General features: G+C 43.8%; 2 protein-coding genes across 8 annotated transcripts in view; both read right to left on the bottom strand.

The window, feature by feature from the left end:
- The window catches only part of GLE1 (GLE1 RNA export mediator), a 29,742-nt gene extending 14,374 nt beyond the window's left edge, over nucleotides 1-15,368 (bottom strand). Inside the window, exons 1-6 of the mRNA XM_032418854.1 lie at nucleotides 15,204-15,368; nucleotides 9,811-10,032; nucleotides 6,486-6,596; nucleotides 2,494-2,642; nucleotides 2,204-2,264; nucleotides 1,715-1,969 (exon numbers count right to left, since the gene is read on the bottom strand). Coding sequence (XP_032274745.1) covers nucleotides 1,715-1,969; nucleotides 2,204-2,264; nucleotides 2,494-2,642; nucleotides 6,486-6,596; nucleotides 9,811-10,032; nucleotides 15,204-15,302 — 897 coding nt within the window. The 5' untranslated portion in view covers nucleotides 15,303-15,368. The remainder of the gene's footprint in view (nucleotides 1-1,714; nucleotides 1,970-2,203; nucleotides 2,265-2,493; nucleotides 2,643-6,485; nucleotides 6,597-9,810; nucleotides 10,033-15,203) is intronic.
- Nucleotides 15,369-17,762: 2,394 nt separating this feature from the next.
- Nucleotides 17,763-19,442, bottom strand: part of ODF2 (outer dense fiber of sperm tails 2) — a 32,751-nt gene continuing 31,071 nt past the window's right edge. For all 7 annotated transcript variants that reach the window (XM_032418779.1, XM_032418780.1, XM_032418782.1 and 4 more), the window contains one exon: nucleotides 17,763-19,003. In XM_032418779.1, coding sequence (XP_032274670.1) covers nucleotides 18,815-19,003 — 189 coding nt within the window. In that variant the 3' untranslated portion in view covers nucleotides 17,763-18,814. The remainder of the gene's footprint in view (nucleotides 19,004-19,442) is intronic.

Here is a 19,442-nt window from a genome sequence, read left to right as displayed (position 1 = left end):
CCTGCTTCTCCCTCTCCCACTCCCCCTGCTTGTGTTCCTGCTCTCGCTATCTCTCTGTCAAATAAATAAATGAAATCTTAAAAAAAAAAAACAACTTTTTTTTAGACAGGAGTGCCTGGGTGGCTCAGTCGGTTAAGCGTCTCACTTCGGCTCAGGTCTGATCTCAGGGCTCTGTGCTTAGCAGGGAGTCTGCTTGTCCCTCTGCCCCTCCCCCTGCTTGTGCATGTGCTCTCCTCTCTTTCAAAAAAATAAATAAATTCTTCAAAAAAAAAAATTTAGGGCGCCTGGGTGGCTCAGTCGTTAAGCGTCTGCCTCTGGCTCAGGTCATGATCCCAGAGTCCTGGGATCAAGCCCCACATTAGGCTCCCTGCTCAGCAGGGGGCCTACTTCTCCCTCTCCCACTGCCCCCCCCAACCCCCGCTGGTGTTCCCTCTCTCACTGTTTCTTTCAAGTAAATAAATAAAATCTTTAAAAAAAAAATTTTAGACAAGTGGAAAAATTTGAACACTTACTAGATATTTGGTCATATTAAATTATTGTTTTTTTTTCTTAGATGTGATATTAGTATTCTGGTTGTTAACAAAGAGTTTTATCTTTTAGAGATACATACAAAGTATTTTCCCAGATGAAGTTACGTCTGAGATTCACTGTAAAACCATTCGGGAGAGGGCATGCAGCTGGAAGGAGAGATGAAATAAGACTGCCATGTGTTGATTCTTGCTCAAGCTGGGGAATGGTTGCATAAAGGTTCATTATGCTGTTCTAATTCTGCGTAGGTTTGAAATTTTACAAAAGGAAAGGTAAACAAAAGCTATAAAGCTAATTCAAAGGGAACGATAAACTATAAAAATAAACCTGCCTCAAATATGATAAATGCATAAAGTTCTTAATATATAGAACACGTATCAACTGGATTTTTAAAACAAAACTCACGCAGAAATATGAACTAAGGGTAAGAAGGTACAATTCATAAAAATGTCAATTGTGGGGGGCGCCTGGCTGGCTCAGTAGAGTCAATCTTGATCTCGGGGTCATGAGTTCAAACCCCATGCTGGGCATGGAGCCTACTTCAAGAAAAAAATTAAAAAGTTAAAAAAAAAAATGTGAATTGCTACAAGCTTTGGGTAAGAATCAAGAACCTTAAAATTCTTTGACCAAGTAATTGTTTCTAGGAAATTTTCTCAAAGAAATACAAGAAAGACATATATAAAATGGTATCACTACAGTGTTATGCATGGTAGTAAAAATACAGAAACTTAAATGTTCAACAGTAGGCATGTTTTTTCAAACGATTTTGGTAAGATTATATGTGCAAAGTATCCAATTCTGACAAGTTCATCAAATACTTACTGAATATCTGCTATGTGTCACGGTAATACTTGCAGTTTTTAACACTGCTTTAATTAAAAAATCAAAATATTGTTAACGGTTATAGTAATTATGCTTTCAAAATACGTTAACTGAAAAAAGCAATGCACATTCCCGTAAGGTTTTAACTTTACCATAGCAATGCAGGTGCTCAATAAAATACTACTGAATGAACGCAGCTATTTTGCAATCAGAATAAACAATTATCTGTTTAACATAAGATCGGAAACTCGGTATGTAGGAGTCCAATTTGACGTGGGAATAACTGCCCCCCCCAACTTGTCAGGGAAGAAAGATGAAATGCTAATCGGGATTATCTCTTCAAGGTCCCTCCGAAGACCCTCACCTCAGACGTGGCCCGAATGATCCCCGAGACAAGGCCGCACAGCTGGTTGCCTCGGGTCCGGAAGGCGGACAGGTCAAGCTTCAGTGCGTCTTTGTGCGGCTCGGAGGCATCCAGCTGCTGGTTGAGATGCAGCACCTCCTCCTGCAGGGCATAGAGACTCCGCAGGCGAACCTGGCCTTCTTCCCTCCGCAGCCGTTCCTGCTCCACCTGCTTCAGGCGCTGCTGCTCAGCCTCCCGCAGCTTCAGGTTGAGAATCTACACGAAGGGCAGTCCTGTTACCTCTCTCCGAGGCGCCCCTGGGCCTTCTCTTTGCACATCCCCCAAGCCTTATGTGGGCTCCATATGTTCACAGATGCGCCCACAGCCCAAGGTGAGTCCCATGGAGGTGCGATGTTGGCCAGGTCCTCCATGCCGGTCGGCCAAAACCCGACTTCCGGGAGGTTAGAGCCAGACACAGAAAAACCCACATGGATTCTCCCAGGCTCTGACCTTTGCTCTGTGACGATGCTCAGCTTTTAGCTTCTCTTGGTGCCCCAGGGCTTCTCTGGAGCTGTGCGAGAAATGGCAGGGAGGAGCAGTCAGGCATGCTTCCTAAAGATGTCTTACCTCACCTCTCCTAAAAGCCTCCCTTTTCTTTGTGATACACTTGTCATCTACGTTATAAGCTTTTCTGGCTATTTTATTTTGACGTTTAAGGCCTCAGAAGAAGTCCAACTCTTTCCCTTTGGGTTTCATGTTGGGAAAGAGGTGCCGCTGAGCACACTGATGGTCCCACTCACCTCTTCTCCATCACTTCCCGTAAGTCCTGGAATTCTTTATGGTGTTTCAGCTCCTTCCGTTCATCAAAGCGCTTCAGTTGTTCAGATGCCATCTCGGAGAGGGCTCGCACCTTCCTCTCCTGCTCCTCTTGCCACTGCCTCAGGCCCTCCTGGAAAGGATCAGCACCTGCTCTTTGCAGCTCCATTAGCGCCTTGCTCACTTACCCATAGGGAATACCCTCCCGTCGGTCCTTAGCTCCAGAGATACTCAAGGGCACGGAACCAGCTGCTTACTTCTCAGAAGCTACACTCGAGTTACATCTCCCCTTTGGGTGGATGTTTAAACTCAGCTGTTTTGGAAAGCTCTTCCAATTTGCCCCATTTGGTTCATGTCACTCCAATATCAGCTGAGAATGAACAGGTAGTTACCAACATAGTGTCAAACAGCCCTGCGCTTTTAAGCCTCCATCCTGTGCATTCTGATGAGGGTTTCAGAGTAACCAACAGAAATTCTCACTCGAATTCCATAAACATGCTATGCCCATTCCTATCTCACTCCTTTCCTTACCTTATCATCTCTGCCTCCATCTCCCCGCCCCCATTTCCACTTAGGAAAGTCCCCTTCCTATATTCCTAAGGGTATCAGGTATTCTATTTATTATTCATGAGAGTACTCTCATATGGTTTCTAAGGGTGATGTGACATTTTAACTATCAAAATTTAAAGTGTATATATCCTTTGACACTAGTTTAATTTTAGGAATTTATCCTGAGGAAATATTTGCAAGCGTGTGCAAAGATATATGTACAAGGATGCTTACAGCAGCCCTGCTGATGGCAATAAATTTAAAGCAATTTAAATTAACTAGGGATCGACTAGACATATTACAGTGGGTCAGACTAGAGAATACCTTGCAGCCTTAAGAAGGATGAGCCGCTGTATATACTAGCATGAAGATACAGCAAAATATATTGTGAAGACACTATGTTACTCTATTTTAAAGCTTCCAGTGCAAGAAGGCAAAGTGACCACAAGCATATATAACCTCTCCTCTGAGCCTCTGTTTAAAGAGAGTTGGGAAAGAAAAAAAGACTCAACAATAGAGAGCACATGGAATCTTCAGCAGGGAAAACTTTCAACACGCTTCTGGAAGATAGAAAGTTTCTGTAGAGGAATGTGGACTGACAGAGCAGGGCTGAGAAAACGTGAGGATGCAGGCACGCACATGCGCATGCGCACACAGGCAGATTACGCCTCTCAGGGAGGCAGCCAACCTAGCAGAACCTCAAAGACGGTCCAGACTGAAAAATGCCAGGTCTGAAATCAGGTGAGGTTCATGTGGCTGAAAACAGAAACATCAGCAGAATGTGGACAAAATAGTCAACCCTCGCCCCCACCCCGAAATCATGAAATCAGAACAGCCAACAGCCAGGCACGTGTGCTGTCATGATTTTTTTTAAATATCTTTTCACGTGCTTCTTTGCCTGTATCTTTGGTAAAGAACCTCTACTTTGGCCCATTTTGTACTTGATTTGCTTTTACTGTTGCGGACTATGTAATGATTTAAAAAGAGCTCTGCACATTCTCTGACACCCTCCCATCTCCTCCACTTCAACCTGAGCAGAGCTTCAAGACTGCCTTGACCAAGAGAACGAGGGAAAGAGAAATAATGTTACACAACTTTCGAGAAAGGCCACACGGCTCCAGGATGTTTGTTCTCGGAACCTGAGCTCCCTGCCAGGAGGAAGCCCCACCATGTGGAGAGGACAGACGTTGCAGCCAACAGCTAACTTCAGCTGCTACCCAGGTGACGGAGGAAGCCTTTGAAAGACCTATGGCCCCAGCTGCCGCACCCGCACAGCCCCTAAGTGAGAACCATCTAGTGGAGTGGGTTGACCTCCAGAAACATGAAAGACAGTAGTGACATGCCAGGGGTGGTTGTAAGCCACAGTTTGGGGCGATTTATTACACGATCACGCATACTCCCACCCCCCCAAAAAAACGGAGAGTTCTTTCCTATAACAAAATGAATAAACTGTCTGGAGATAACTGGGTCGGCTAGCATGGAGGCTGGTATTCCAGAACAATACCCTAGGAATGCTGACACTCAGTAAGTCCAAAAGCATTATAATCTTGTTCCTGACTATGCACCTGGAAGCCTTGGTCCAACCACTGGCAAAGAAAGGTCATTAGCTATTTGAGGAAACTGGGTACCCTAGGAGATCAAGGTGAACAAGTGGAAAATAACGAATCTAGAAGAAACAGGTATTTCAAGGAACACAAATCTGAAAAAAGGACTCTAGTATGATATGAGAATAAAATGCTCTGAAAAAAGAACAAGTGGAAAATAAGAGAAAGCTCATGAAAATTAAACCCATCATTTAAAAAATACATAAATACACATTTTTTCAAATAACAACGGAGGGATAAAATAAAGAAATCTTCTCGAAAGCAGAGAAAGACAAAAGGAAAATGAGAGAAAGAATAGGAGAAATAGGGAATTAATCTAGGAGAGCCCATCTCTGACTAATAAAAGTTCCCAGAAAGAGAAGAAACAAGGAAATGGAGAGGAAGAGAAACTAATCAAAGGGAAAAAACCTTCCCAGAGATGAAGGACCTAGGTCTTCAGCTGAAAGGGCCCCACCTCTCCAGGATCTGACCACTCCTCACCCTGCGCACCGGTAGCACCCGAGCGGAAGCAACCATCGCCTTTCAGAGTACAACGGCTTCTACCTACATTGTACTTATTTCTCTTGTTCACTCCTACCTCTCCTCACCAGTGCAGAAGCCCCATGAGGGCCTGGATTCTCGTCTGCTTTGCTATTTTCTCTAGACCTAGAACAGCATCTAAGTGCTCAATAAGCATGTGAGAGCTTGACAACTATTGGCCGACTCAGTGAATGAATGAATGAGGGTAGACGCCAGAAGACTTTCACTTTATAAACTCACGTAATCTGTGGAAATGTTTATAAAGTCATGCATTGTTTTTCTAATTAAAAAATAATAAAGTCAGCTCTTTGGGCTCAGATCTAGTTGGTGGTGACATGGCGAAAGGCCCCCAGAGGGTTGGGATCCTCTGTAAATACGGGAGCCGTTATGGTGCCTCCCTCAGGAAAATGGCGGAGAAAACTGAAATAAACCAGCACCACAAGTACACGTGCTCCTTCTGTAGTAAAACCAGGATGAAAAGACGAGGTATGGGGAGCCGGCACTGTGGTTCCTGCATGGAAACAGCAGCTGGTGGGGCCCAGACCTACAGCATTTGAAATACTGCTAGCCTATAATAAATGGCTTACTTTATGTACTGAAATAACATGGGTTTGTTGTTAAATTTATGAATTAGGTGTTCCAATTTCTGTTGCCTTAACTTTGCTTTCTCAAAAGGCTTGGGAATTAAAATCCTAACTTTTATTGGAAAAGCATGAAAAAATAATAAAGTCCAAATAAACTATTAAAATAACGTTATTCTTGGGGCGCCTGGGTGGCTCAGTCGTTAAGCGTCTGCCTTCGGCTCAGGTCATGATCCCAGGGTCCTGGGATCGAGCCCCGCATCGGGCTCCCTGCTCGACGGAAGCCTGCTTCTCCCTCTCCCACTTCCCCAGCTTGTGTTCCCTCTCTCGCTGTGTCTGTCAAGTAAATAAAGTCTTAAAAAAAAAAAAAAAAAAGGTATTATTCTTTCCTCCGGAGGCTGTTAAGATCCATCTTCTCAGTATAACGTTACTGCCAGGCCCCGGGTCACATTCAAATTCTGAAGAAGTAAATGGAAGCCAGGAAAGTCTAAGTAATTTTCTTGAAGTTATATGTAAAATAGAAGAGCTAGAATTTGAACCCAGATCTCCCTTCAGAGAGCTCACTTGTGACTGCTCCGTTACACTATCTCCCCAAATGAATCGGGAGCTACTAGCACGGGGGACACGACGATTAGCATGAGGTGGACATCCATAATGCCTGAAGAACTGCATTTACATGTGGCTCCCTCGGGTCAAGCCTGCCTTACTTCATGGGTCACTTACTGTTCCTCTCATCCTGTGTACCAGCTCATACATTCGGATGCAGCCTTCCACTTTGACCCCCCGGGAGGACTGAAGTACCATAGGTTCTGTATGCTGGGACTCATGGTTGCCCTATATAGACAAAAAATGGAAAAATTAAACATTCAAGATGGTAAATTTGGTGTTATTCCTTCTAGACGAAAACCACATCCCTACTTATGAGCAATAACCATAAGAACAACAATAAAATAATTTAGGTTAGAACCAGTGTGCTTGGGCGCCTGGGTGGCTCAGATGGTTAAGCGTCTGTCTTCAGCTCAGGTCATGATCCCGGGGTCCTGGGATCGAGCCCCGCATCAGGCTCCCTGATCCTTGGGAAGCCTGCTTCTCCCTCTGCCTCTCTCTCATGAATAAATAAATAAAATCTTAAAAAAAAAAAAAAGGAAAAGAAAAAAAAGAACCAGTGTGCTTTTCATGATGTTGATCTTGTTCTAATTGTTTTCCTTAGTAAAGGAAATAATAAACTATATTTATATAATAATATACAAACCAATAAATGATTTCTTGCTTTGGACAGTTCTATTTTTTTTTTTTTAATTTTGCTTTGTTTGGCGCGCCTGGGTGGCTTAGTCATTAAGCGTCTGCCTTCGGCTCGGGTCATGATCCCAGGGTCCTGGGACCTAGCCCCACTTCGGGCTCCCTGCCTCCCAGCGGGAAGCCTGCTTCTCCCTCTCCCACTCCCCCTGCTTGTGTTCCCTCTCTCGCTGTGTCTCTCTGTCATATAAATAAATAAAATCTTTTTTAAAAAAATTGTTTGCTTTTTTGATTTGCTTGTCTGTTTTGATCTACCCAGCAAATTTTTCCCCTCTTCTGATAAGTGTCCATTTGTGCTGAGGTAGTTTGAATGGAGCAATCCCAACCCACATCCTGTTCTTCCACCCTCCTCCATCAGAGGTAATCATGTGACCAGCCTACCAATCAAAGTACTCTATCTGCCCCCCCACCCACCCTGTGCCCCAGCATCTACTTCAAGAATGAGGCTTATGACCCAAGCTAGGCTAGGCCAGACTCCATCTCTGAACTTTTCTGGTGAAGTTATCTGGGAAGGCTTAATACTTCTGGAGATGCTAATCTAAGAAGATACGTATCTAGGGTTACTAATGGCCATCTTGCCACAGGGAATCTATATAAACAATGAAACTAAGAAGAGTTAAACAGAGGAGAGGCAAAGCCCCGTATTTGGGTCACTGGATCAAGTCAAAAATGATGTAAAGCAGAGACAAGCAGAAAGTAGATAGCCTAGATCGAACCGATTCTGAACGCATTCGTACACTTTATGGTTATATGAGCTAATTAATTAATTCCTTTTTCTCCCTCTTGTTTTGCTTAAGCTAGTTTAAACTGGGTTTCCGTTTAACACCAAAAATTCCTAAATGACACAATAACCCATTATGCGAAGCCATCCAAAACTTTATTTAAACTTCAAGAATGGGGCACCTGGGTAGCTCAGTCGCCTAAGCGTCTGACTCTTGATTTCAGCTCAGGTCATGATCTCAGGGTCCTGGGAACAAGCCCCATGTCGGCTCTGCGCTCGGCGGGAAGTCTGCTTGAGGAGTCTCTCCCTCTGCCTCTCTACCGGGTCACGCATGCTCTCTCTCAAATAAATAAATCTTTAAATAATAATAAAAATAAATAAATAAACCTCAAGAATGATGGAATTCTCTATCTGGAAAGGGCCTCAGCAATTTGGCACAGTACCAGATTTCCAGATGAAGAAGCTGAAGCATGAGGAAGATGCCTGCCCACTGGCATGCCACGGTATTGGCAGGATTGGAACTGAGAAGCGCTCATAGAAACAGAAATTTTTTTTTTAAAGATTTTATTTATTTATTTGAGAGAGAGAGAGATTGAGAGAAGGAGTGGGAGGAATGGCAGAGGGAGAAGCAGACTCCCTGCAGAGCAGGGAGCTGGACAAGAGACTTGATCCCAGGACCCCGGGATCATGACCTGAGCCGAAGGCAGACGCTTAACCAACTGAGCCACCCAGGAACCCCAGAAATTTTTTTTTTTTTTAGAATAATTCTAATTCACAGGAAGTTGAAAAAATAGGTAGAGGGAGGCTTGTGAACTCTTCACCTAGTCTCCCCCAATACTAACATTCAGGAATACAGTAAAATATTAAGAAGAGTAAACTGATGTTGGTACAAACCACAGAACTACTTCAGATTTCACCAGTTGTAGAGGAATCCATTTGTGTATGTGTACCATTCTGTGCAAGTTTATCTCACGTGTAGATTTCTGTAACTATAGCACAATCAAGGTACAGAACTGTCCCATCACCATAAAGCTTCCCAAGCCACACCCACCTTCATACCTCTAATCTGTTCTGTATAATACTCTTATTTCAAGAATGTTAAGTAGATGGATGGAATCATACTGTATGTTCCTGTATATTTGTATATACACTAACTACTTCTGGAAGTATATCCCCACCCCGCCCCCCCAAAAAAAGAAAGAAAAGAAAACAACACCACCAGTAACAATTTAACACTTGTTAAGTGGGAGAAACAAAGACAGGGACAAAATAGAGTCAAAAGGAGAAAAAAAGGCCTTTTTTTTTTTTTTAAAGATTTTATTTATTTATTTGACAGAGAGAGACATAGCAAGAGCAGGAACACAAGCAGGGGGAGTGGGAGAGGGAGAAGCAGGCCTCCCGCGGAGCAGGGAGCCCGATGCAGGGCTCGATCCCAGGACCCTGGGATCATGACCTGAGCCGAAGGCAGACGCTTAACAACTGAGCCACCCAGGTGCCCTTTTTTTTTTTTTTTTTTTAACAAATTACAATTTTTGTTTTACAAATTACAGAACCAATGATAAGGTACATACATTTGGAGAACAGGTATGAAATTTACTGTAAGCCTCCAGCAGCCAACACAAAAAGGGAGACCTCACGAGTTAAACTCATGCAATGTTCATGAGAAAAAACAAACCAGTTGCTCATGAAATTAATTGCTATTCTTGGTACTAAGAACAGAGGGGACTCTCTCTCTCAGCTCTTCGTTAAGAGAACACTGCATGATGTAGTGAATGGGGTCCCTATGACAGCTACAAGAGTCATCATGATCTTCCCCAGGATAAGGTCACTGTTGTCTGACAATGTTAAACACTTCAACTTTTTAAAAAAAGATTTTTACGTAATCACTACGCCCAGTGTGGAGCTTGAACTCACGGTCCTGAGAGCAAGAGTTGCACACTCCACCACCACATGAACCAGCCAGGGGTCCCTTAAACACTTCAACTTTTCGGCCACCTCTACCTCCTGTCTTAAGCTGAACAAAAACCTTACCTCGGCTCCATCTGGTGTTACTGAGGAGGATGGTGAGAAGGCAGGGGTTCTGACAGGAGATCTGGGAACACATGAAGGTTGGTCGAGGGTGGAAGTGGATCTAGAGGATGCTGAGGTCTCAGAGGAAGGTGGGTTCTCTTGTGTGTGGGGTAAGACATGGTCTACCACCCATCCAGAGTAGGAAGACAGCTTGGGAAGAGACATACATTCTTCCAAAACATCCTAGAGAGAAGAAGAAGGTGAAGCCCAACTTGCATGTCAACTGATTCAAGCAATTAAAAATAATTTTGTCCTTATTTTCCACTATCTGCCTTACTGGTTATCTAAGAAGGCCTGAATACATACATACATACACACATACCAAAGACCCAATCTAATTGTACTAACAGAGATGAAGATAAAAAAAAAAAACTACTTTAAGATTTTATTTATTTATTTGACAGAGAGAGACACAGCGAGAGAGGGGACACAAGCAGGGGGAGTGGGAGAGGGAGAAGCAGGCTTCTCGCTGAGCAGGGAGCCGCATGCGGGGCTCGATCCCAGGACCCCAGGATCACAACCTGAGCCGAAGGCAGACGCTTAACGACTGAGCCATCCAGGCACCCCGAGAAAGTAGTTTCTTTTTTTTAAATTTAATTTTATTACGTTATGTTAGTCACCATACGTTACATCGCAAGTAGTTTCTTGGTAATGACCCTGACTACCATCCTTTTACAACATCAGACTAAATAACTATAACCACAGAAAAAGGAATGACACACAAAGACGGTCATTAAAGCATATTCGAGGGGCGCCTGGGTGGCTCAGTCGTTAAGCGTCTGCCTTCGGCTCAGGTCATGATCTCAGGGTCCTGGGATTGAGCCCCGCATCGGGCTCCCTGCTCCGCAGGAAGCCTGCTTCTCCCTCTCCCACTCCCCCTGTTTGTGTTCCCTCTCTGTCAAAAAATAAATAAAATCTAAAAAAATTAAAAAAAAAAAAAGCATATTCGAAAGCAATCTAAAACATCAGAATGGAAAAGAACACAGGGAATTTTGACCTAAGCTACAGTATACACAATCAGGGGATATTAGTCATTTAAAAGTACTGAATGTGGGGGCATCTGGGTGGCTCAGTCGGTTAAGCAAGCGTCTGACTCTTAATCTCAGCTCAGGTCTTGATCTCAGGGTCGTGAGTTCAAGCCCCACGTTAAAAAAAAAAAAAAAAAAAAAAAAAGTACTGATTGTGAATCCTATGTTAACACCATACTTCAGATTCAAATTTTCCCCAGTTTTATTGAAAAATATTTGACATACATCACTGTATAAGTTTAAAGTGACAGTATGATGGGTTGATTTACATATATATTAAAAGATTACTACAATAGGTTCAGCCAACATCCATCTTCTCCTATAGATACAACACAAAGAAGAAAAGAAAAAAGGGAAAAGAAAAACCTTTCTCCTTGTGATCAGAACTCTTAGGATTCACTCTTAAGATTCATTCTTACCTTTCCAATATATCATATAGTAGTGTGAGCTACAGTCACATTGTACATTACATCTCTAGTATTTGTAACTGGAAGTCTATCTTTTTTTGTTAAGTTTTTTTTTTTTTAAAGTAATCTCTACACCCAATGTGGGGCTCAAACTCACAATTCCAAGATCAAGAGTCACATGCTCTTCTGGCTGAGCCAGCCAGGTGCCCCTTGGAAGTGTGTATCTTTTGACAACCTTCCTCCCATTTCTCCCTCCCCCAAGATTCAATTTTAAGTGAAAAACCAAGAGTATAAATGTCTACAATTATATAAAATAAAAAAAAAATGCTAATACACCGAAAGACATGAAGGAAATATGCTAGAAGTTATGCTTGGGTGACGAGTGACATATTTCTCCTTGTTCTAATTCCCTAGATTTAATTTTTAAATTAAATAATTTTTATTGTGAAAATTATAATTTTTTATGTGAAAATAGTATGTAAAAATAGGAATGGGGGAGCCTGAATGGCTCAGTCGGTTAAGCATCTGCCTTCGGCTCAGGTCATGATCCTAGGGTCCTGGGATGGAGTTCTGCATCAGGCTCCCTGCTCAGCGGGAAGTCTGCTTCTCCCTCTGCCCCACCCCCACCCCGCTCTCGCTCTGTCTCGCAAAAATAAATAAATAAAATCTTTTAAAAAAAAAGGGCATGGACAAGTGGTTACTGACATAAAGGCCAATGGCTTAAAGCAAATGGGATTTATAATAGAAAGCCTATAAAACAAGTTCTAGCAACCCTTTAATATGTGTGTGGAAAACTTATTCAACTCTACCAGTTAACTATTATCTCTATGTAAGTCCCATACAGCGCTTCAAACCAGAGAAGTTTATTACCATTTCACCGCAGTTAAAAGACACAGCAATTCTTGGGCGCCTGGGTGGCTCAGTTGGTTAGGCGACTGCCTTCGGCTCAGGTCATGATCCTGGAGTCCCGGGATCGAGTCCCGCATCGGGCTCCCTGCTCAGCAGGGAGTCTGCTCCTCCCTCTGACCCTCCCCCCTCTCATGTGCTCTCTCTCTCATTCTCTCTCTCTCAAATAAATAAATAAAATCTTTAAAAAAAAAAAAAAAGACACATAAATTCTGGCTGAGAACTTGCAATGTCAGGAAAATATTACCAGGAAATATGGAAAAATGGTACAATAGTGCTTAAGAGCACTGAGTTTAGAACCAGCCTTTCTTGAGTTCCATCCCTGCACTCCACTTATCTGTATAACCATGAGCAAGCTACCTAACCCCTCTGTGCCTAAGCTTCATCACTTCTAAAACAGAATAATAAAGGATCCACCTCAAAAGATTTGGAGAGGATTAAATGAATAATAGATATAAACGGCTTAGAAGAATACCTGGCACACAATAACTACTCAAAAACTGCAAGTTATTATTTTACCTAGATCAGTGGTTCTACAGCAGGATCACTTTTACCCCCTAGAGGACAGTTGGCAATGTCTGGAGACATTTTTCGTTGTCACCACTGGGAGGGTGCTATTGGCATCTAGTTGGTGGAGGCCAGGGATGCCATTAAAGATCTTGCTATTGCAAGACAGCAACAGCAGCCCCTCACAACAAAGAATTATCCGGCTCAGCCCAAAGTCTCAATAAATGCTGCAGCCAAGAGATATTGATCTAGATCACAGGTATACATCCCATGTGCACTAAACAGATACTCAATCCATGGAAAATAATCCAGACACAGAAGCAAACAGGCTATATGTACACTTTATAAAGTAATGAGACCCATTTTCAAGACATAATAGAAATAATGTTGAGACAACACTCTTTTCCTCATTCCTTACACCAAAATATAGTCCAGGGCCAAAGTTTTAAATGTAAAAAATAAAACCATAGATACAAAAAACACCATAAACATAAAAAATTTCAACTGACAAACTAGAAAAAATATATGCAATATATATCACAGATGAAGGGCTATTGTTATCCTAACACATAAAGAACTTGTAAAATTTGGGGTGGAGAAAAACTCCAATAGAAAAATGAGCAAAAGACATAAACCGCCAATTCACAGATAAAGATATAAAATTGGCTCCCGATGGGACACCTGGGTGGCTCAGTCAGTTAAGCTTCTGCCTTCAGCTCAGGTCATGATCCCAGGATCTCGGGATCAGTCCCACATCAGGCTCCTTGCTCAGAGGGGAGCCTGCTTCACTCTCTGCCTACCACTCCCCCAGCTTGTGTGCATGTGTGTGCGCGCTCTCTCCCTCTCTCTCTGACAAATAAATAAAATCTTCAAAAAAAAAAAAAAAAGATTAAAATTGGTTCCTGAAGGGGCGCCTGGGTGGCTCAGTTGGTTGAGCGACTGCCTTCGGCTCAGGTCATGATCCTGGAGTCCCGGGATCGAGTCCCGCATCGGGCTCCCTGCTCAGCGGGGGGTCTGCTTCTCCCTCTGACCCTCTTCCCTCTCGCGCTCTCATTCTCTCTCTCAAATAAATAAATAAAATCTTTAAAAAAAAAAAAATTGTTTCCTGAATATATGAAAAAAATGTTCAATCTGAATAAAAAAAGGCACTGTAAAACAATCCTAAGATCTCATTCTTACCCACTAGATAAGCAGAAATTAAAAGTATAACAATGCATACATTCTGTTGACAAGGCTGCAGGCAAAAAGGCACGATCAGAAGGCAATCTGATGCATCCGTAATGCGGGGCGGGGGACATCTATGTTTACCTTTTGACCCAGCAATCTCAAGTCTCAGAGTTTATCCTGAAGACACACTTCCCACACAATGAAAATAACACACACACAAGGGTACAAGCAATGGATTACAACTCACTGAATAAAACAGGAACCCAGGAGTACATGATAATATAAATAATTCATTAAACAGGGGAGAAAAGAAAGCTCTTCCTTACAGTAGAATGCCAACTACCAAGCGTAGAAGGAATGGTGGATATTAAAGAAACGCCATTTGGTTACCTCACAGGGGTGACTGATTCAGGCAGAAATAATGAATGCCAACCGTGGAGGTTTGACGAGTTACAGGATACTAGCGTAATCTTGGATTACCTCCCCACAAGATACTAATCAGTTACAAAAGGAAAAATGCCCCATTTTAAGTGCAGCTATCTGGCAGGTAACAATGTGACCAGGTGATCAAGGTTAGGATTCCCAGTGTTGGGATGGGTTGCAGCATATGTGTGCTTCCTGATATGACTGAGAACACAGCATCATTTCTACGGTATTCCTGCCAAAAATGCACAGCGTGACTCTACACCAGACAGACCCATCCTGGGATTCATCCTACAGAATGCAAGTTATGTATTCCCTAAAACTGCCAGGGATATTAAAAGACAGGGAAATGCTTTAGAACGTGTAAATAGACAGGACAACATCCTATCTATAATTATCAGCAACTTGGGTACAGGAACTATGCCTTAGCCTTGTCTACAGCCCTGCAGTCTAGTGCATGGGTTTGCAAATTCTAGGTACAGGGACCACGCCACCATTAAACTTTCCAAGTCTGCCCAATGTCATCTAGAATTTTCGTCTTTTCAATAGGTTAGGTCATATTAATCGTTCTCCGCCAAATCTCCTAGCACAAGAGACGTGCAGTAAATAACTGACCCCGAGAGGGTTGCTTTGACAACACAGCGGAGGCGCCTAACTCTGACTCTGACTGGGAGTGGCAACGAAGCCTTTAGAGAAGAGCACCTTTGAAGTAAGAGCTCCCTGAAAGGCGAGAATAGGCAGGAGAGAGCAGACACTCTAGGACACGGAGATGCACACACGGGAGTCAAGAAACAAATGCAGGTTGTCAGAAAAAACGCACGTGTTCCCAGCGCAAGACTTGCCAAGGCTTAGGGAACAGCAGGGTCCGTGGCCAGGAGCCGGAAGGGCACCGCCCACTCCGGGGCCCCCCGCTCACCTCGCCCCGCAGCAGCCAGTCGCGGTGGTAGCGGAGTCGACCTTTGTCGGAACTGCGCAGTGCCTGCAGAGTCTCCCAGCAGCGACCCTCAGACGGCATGGCCCACCTGAGGGAGCTTTTCAGAGTCTCCGCTTGTGACAAAACCTGTCCTCGAATCAGCCGCCCGGAAACGGGCCCTAGCTTCCGCTTCCGGGGCGCGCACGCAGCCGCGCAGCGCAATCCCGCCCCTAACGGCTGCGTAGCCCCGCCTCCCTCGCCGAGCCCGCTCGCCCGCGCGCTTGTGCGTAGGGTTTGGTCCCTATGCTAGTTCTCTTGCTCGCAGGTAGGATCAGGATCTTTTGAAGGCTGGAGTCTCTGGATTGCAGAAATCCCAGTATGTTTTGATGGGGATGTGGAGAAATTGGAACATTGCTGGTGGGCTCTAAAATGGGGCAACTCCTGTGGAAGACAGCCTGGCAGTTCCTCAAAAGGTTAGCGTTACCATTGACCCAGCACTACTCCTAAGTGTATATGTATATACCCAAAGAAATGAAATATGCATCCGCATAAAAACTCCTAGAATGGGGGCGCCTAGGTGGCTCAGTCGTTAAGCGTCTGCCTTCGGCTCCGGTCATGGTCTCAGGGTCCTGCGATCGAGCCCCACATCGGGCTCCCTGCTCCGTGGGAGGCCTGCTTCTCCCTCTCCCACTCCCCCTGCTCGTGTTCCCTCTCTCGCTGTGTCTGTCAAATAAATAAATGAAATCTTAAAAAAAAAAAAAAGAAAAAAAAACTCGTAGAATGTTTGTAGCAGCATTACTCATAGTGGCTAAAAAGTGTAAACACAAATGTCCATCAACTGATGAGTAAATAAAATAGGGTGTATTCATACAATGGAGTATTATTTGGCCATAAAATGAAGTACAATGCATGCTACAACACGGATGAATCTTGGAAAACATTATTCTAAGTGAAAGCACTGGTCACAATATTGTATGATTTCATTTTTGTTAAATGTCCAGAATAACAAACATATCCTTAGAGACTTCGTTAGTGACTTCCAGGGGCTGTGGGGAGGGGAAAGGGGGAGTGGCTGCTAACTGGTATGGGCTTCATTTTGGGTGATGAAAATGTTCTAGAACCGGATAAAGTTTATAGTTGCATAACTTTGTGAATATACTGAAAATGACTGAATTATACACTTTAAAAGGGTGAATTTTATGGTATGTGAATCCTAGCTCAATACATCGGATAAGATTCACCATTGCTGGGAACCAGCTTTAACTGGGACTTCATAGCTTTGGCAATTCTTTTGCCCATTTCATAGGACCTCAGTTCGAGGTAGAAAGGAAACACCCTCTGGAGTTTGAAGTGATACAAACATTTTCATTTTCTTTTTTTTTCTTTTTTTACAAACTCTCTGGACTGTTTGTAATAAAATACTTTACAAAGAAAAATAGAACATCGTTGAGAGAGTCCCAGCAATAGACTCCAAAAGAGGTGTTTCCCACCAGCGTTGTAAATAGCAGTGCCCTGCAGGAGGAATTTTTCATTAGTTTTACAAAAATACAAATGAGTTGTGCAGATATGTACCACACTGGTGTAAGCTTGCCAACTGTACTTTTTTTTTTTTTTTTTTGGTGGGCAGCAAAGTAAAGTTTATTGAGTGATAGTACAAAGCTCCCGAAGAGGGAGGGGACCCAAGAGGGCTGCCCCCAACTGTTCTTTCGTGGAAGATCTCTCATACATTGTAAGTTCTAGTCAGTTTATCATTAAGCTATGAAAACAGGCTTCGAATTGTGGCACTGGTAGCTGGTGCTTGTTTTTCAAATGAACTCCCTTGGCAAAATTAAAAGCTGGAAACTGCAGATGTCCAAAAATTTGAGGTGGGAAGGAGATTTTCTGAATCTAGATGACTGTGTGGGCCCATTGTTTTTGAGGACACAGGGGAATTCTCTGGAGTTCATTGTCCTTGGGTTAGACTAGATAGAGAGGACAAGACTGGATCACCCAGAAGGCCAATAACAGCTAAAACAGAAAGGTTAGGGTTCAGCACAGTACCCCATTCATTCACCCTCTAAGGAATGTGTTGTTCTTTCTTTTAAATACAGGAAAATGTGAAGAGCACAAAAATAGCCCATAATCTTGTCATTCAGAAACCAACTAACGGGGCACCTAGCTGGCTCAGCTGGTAGAGCATGCAACTCTTGATCTCAGGGTTGTGAGTTCAAGCCCCATGTTGAGTGTACAGATTATTTAAAAATAAGATATTCAGGGGCACCTTGCTGGCTCAATCAGCAGGGCATGCAACTCTTGATCTCAGGGTGTGAGTTCAAGCCCCATGTTGGGTGTACAGATTACTTAAAATCTTTAAAAATTTTTTTAAAAATAAGATCTTTATTTTTTTAAGATTTATTTATTTGAGAGAGAGAGAGAGAGAGCACAAGCAGGCAGAGGGAGAGGGAGAAGCAGGCTCCCCACTGAGCAGAGAGCCCGACGTCGGGCTCGATCCCAGGACCCTGGGATCATGACCCAGCTGGAGGCAGACACTTAACCGAGTGAGCCACCTAGGCACCCCCCAAAATAAGATCTTTATAAAAAGAAAAAGAAACCAACTAACATTTTAAAAATAGTAATATATACACATCCTGTCTTCCTCCATCCTATCCATCCCGCCTGACACTGAGCAGTGCCTTACAAAGTGTGTTCTCCAGTCATCTCACAGGATTATGATGTGAAGAAGGTGCACAAGGAAGGAAGAACCAACCTGGGCCAAAATGAAATGGGAAGCCTCATGTCCCAGGCACCAAGTACTTGTTTACTGGCTCTCCTGCAGCATTTTCCTTCATCGTTTTTAGAAAAGGGAAGGGGTGGGTAAAGGAAATCATCCAATGGAGCCTTAAATATTGATTATAAAAGCTTCTTGTAAAACAACACACATATTTCCAGAATAAATGCATTCCATAGATAGAAACCTGGCAAAGAGAAACAAAAATCAGTGAGACTGGGATTACACTTTGAAGAGGCCACTGGACACGGGCCTTGCAGTGTCTGTTGTGAAGTGCTTGGGGACAGGTGGCCTCAAGGACACTCGAACATGAGGTTTCCTCCGGGCGTGGGAGGGAGGCGTTGGGGCAAACACCGTACCCATGACAGAAAACAGCAAATGAACATGCTCACAGCCCAGGAGGGGTGGTGAGGACCTTGGGCTAATAGATCCTGCTGGTTCAGGGAAGAGAAAACCCAAGGGAGAGATTCCTCAAAAGAGGAGGGCTGTGAGGGAACTGGAAGAAAAAGTCCAGATCATTTTCTCTGGGAAGGAAGGAGCAAAGTCATGGTGAGTTAAAATCTGGTACCCTAAGATTAGTAGATTTATGGCGTGTCAAGGTAATTAATTTCCATCAGGTGACTCTGTCAGAGGGGAGAAAGAGAAAACTAAGTCGTTCCTGTCCTCCCCACCCCACCCCCTCGTTGCTTTAGGGACTTTTCTGGGGCCAGTAGCTCAGACAAGATCCTGCCTGAACACACTTCCATCAGTGGAAGAGAGAGGAAAGCAAGAGGCTTTCCAGCTATGGCTTGGCCCCTCTGCGGTTCCCATGGCATCAATCCGGGCTCCTGGCCCAAGACCGGCAGCCTTAGGCAGGAGGAGATCGGGAGCGGATGGGAGAGCTGGTCAGGTAGCTAGTGTAGGGACTGTCCCCGAACACATTGGCATAGGATGACTTGAGGAACTGGACGTAGTTCTGCATGCTGCGATTGGTGCTCTCTGACTGCTCCAGGCGATCTTTGAGGTCCTGGAGCCGGCTGTGGTAGCGACGGTCAGCCTAGGAGGGAGAACGAGAGTACGGGCCAAGTGTGTGAAATGTCCAGAACACACAGATCCCTAGAGACTTGATCAGTGGTTGCCAGGGGCTGACGGCGGGGGAATGGGAGGGACTGCTGATGGCTATGGGGTTTCTTTCTGAAAATTTTTTTTTTTTTTTTAAAGATTTTATTTATTTATTTGACAGAGAGAAGGACACAGCAAGAGAGGGAACACAAGCAGGGGGAGTGGGAGAGGGAGAAGCAGGCTTCCTGCTGAGCAGGGAGCCCCATGTGGGGCTTGATCCCAGGACCCTGGGATCATGACCTGAGCCGAAGGCAGACGCTTAACGACTGAGCCACCCAGGCGCCCCTTTCTGAAAATATTCTAAACTCAGCTTGTGACGATAATGGCACACCTCTGTGAATATAATAAAAACCACTGAATCGTACAGTTTAAAT

Source organism: Phoca vitulina, unplaced genomic scaffold (genome assembly GCF_004348235.1).
Source record: "Phoca vitulina isolate PV1807 unplaced genomic scaffold, GSC_HSeal_1.0 scaffold21, whole genome shotgun sequence".
Classification (NCBI taxonomy): domain Eukaryota; kingdom Metazoa; phylum Chordata; class Mammalia; order Carnivora; family Phocidae; genus Phoca; species Phoca vitulina.
Note: the sequence above shows the minus strand (reverse complement) of the source record. Positions and strands in the feature narration are given on the sequence as shown.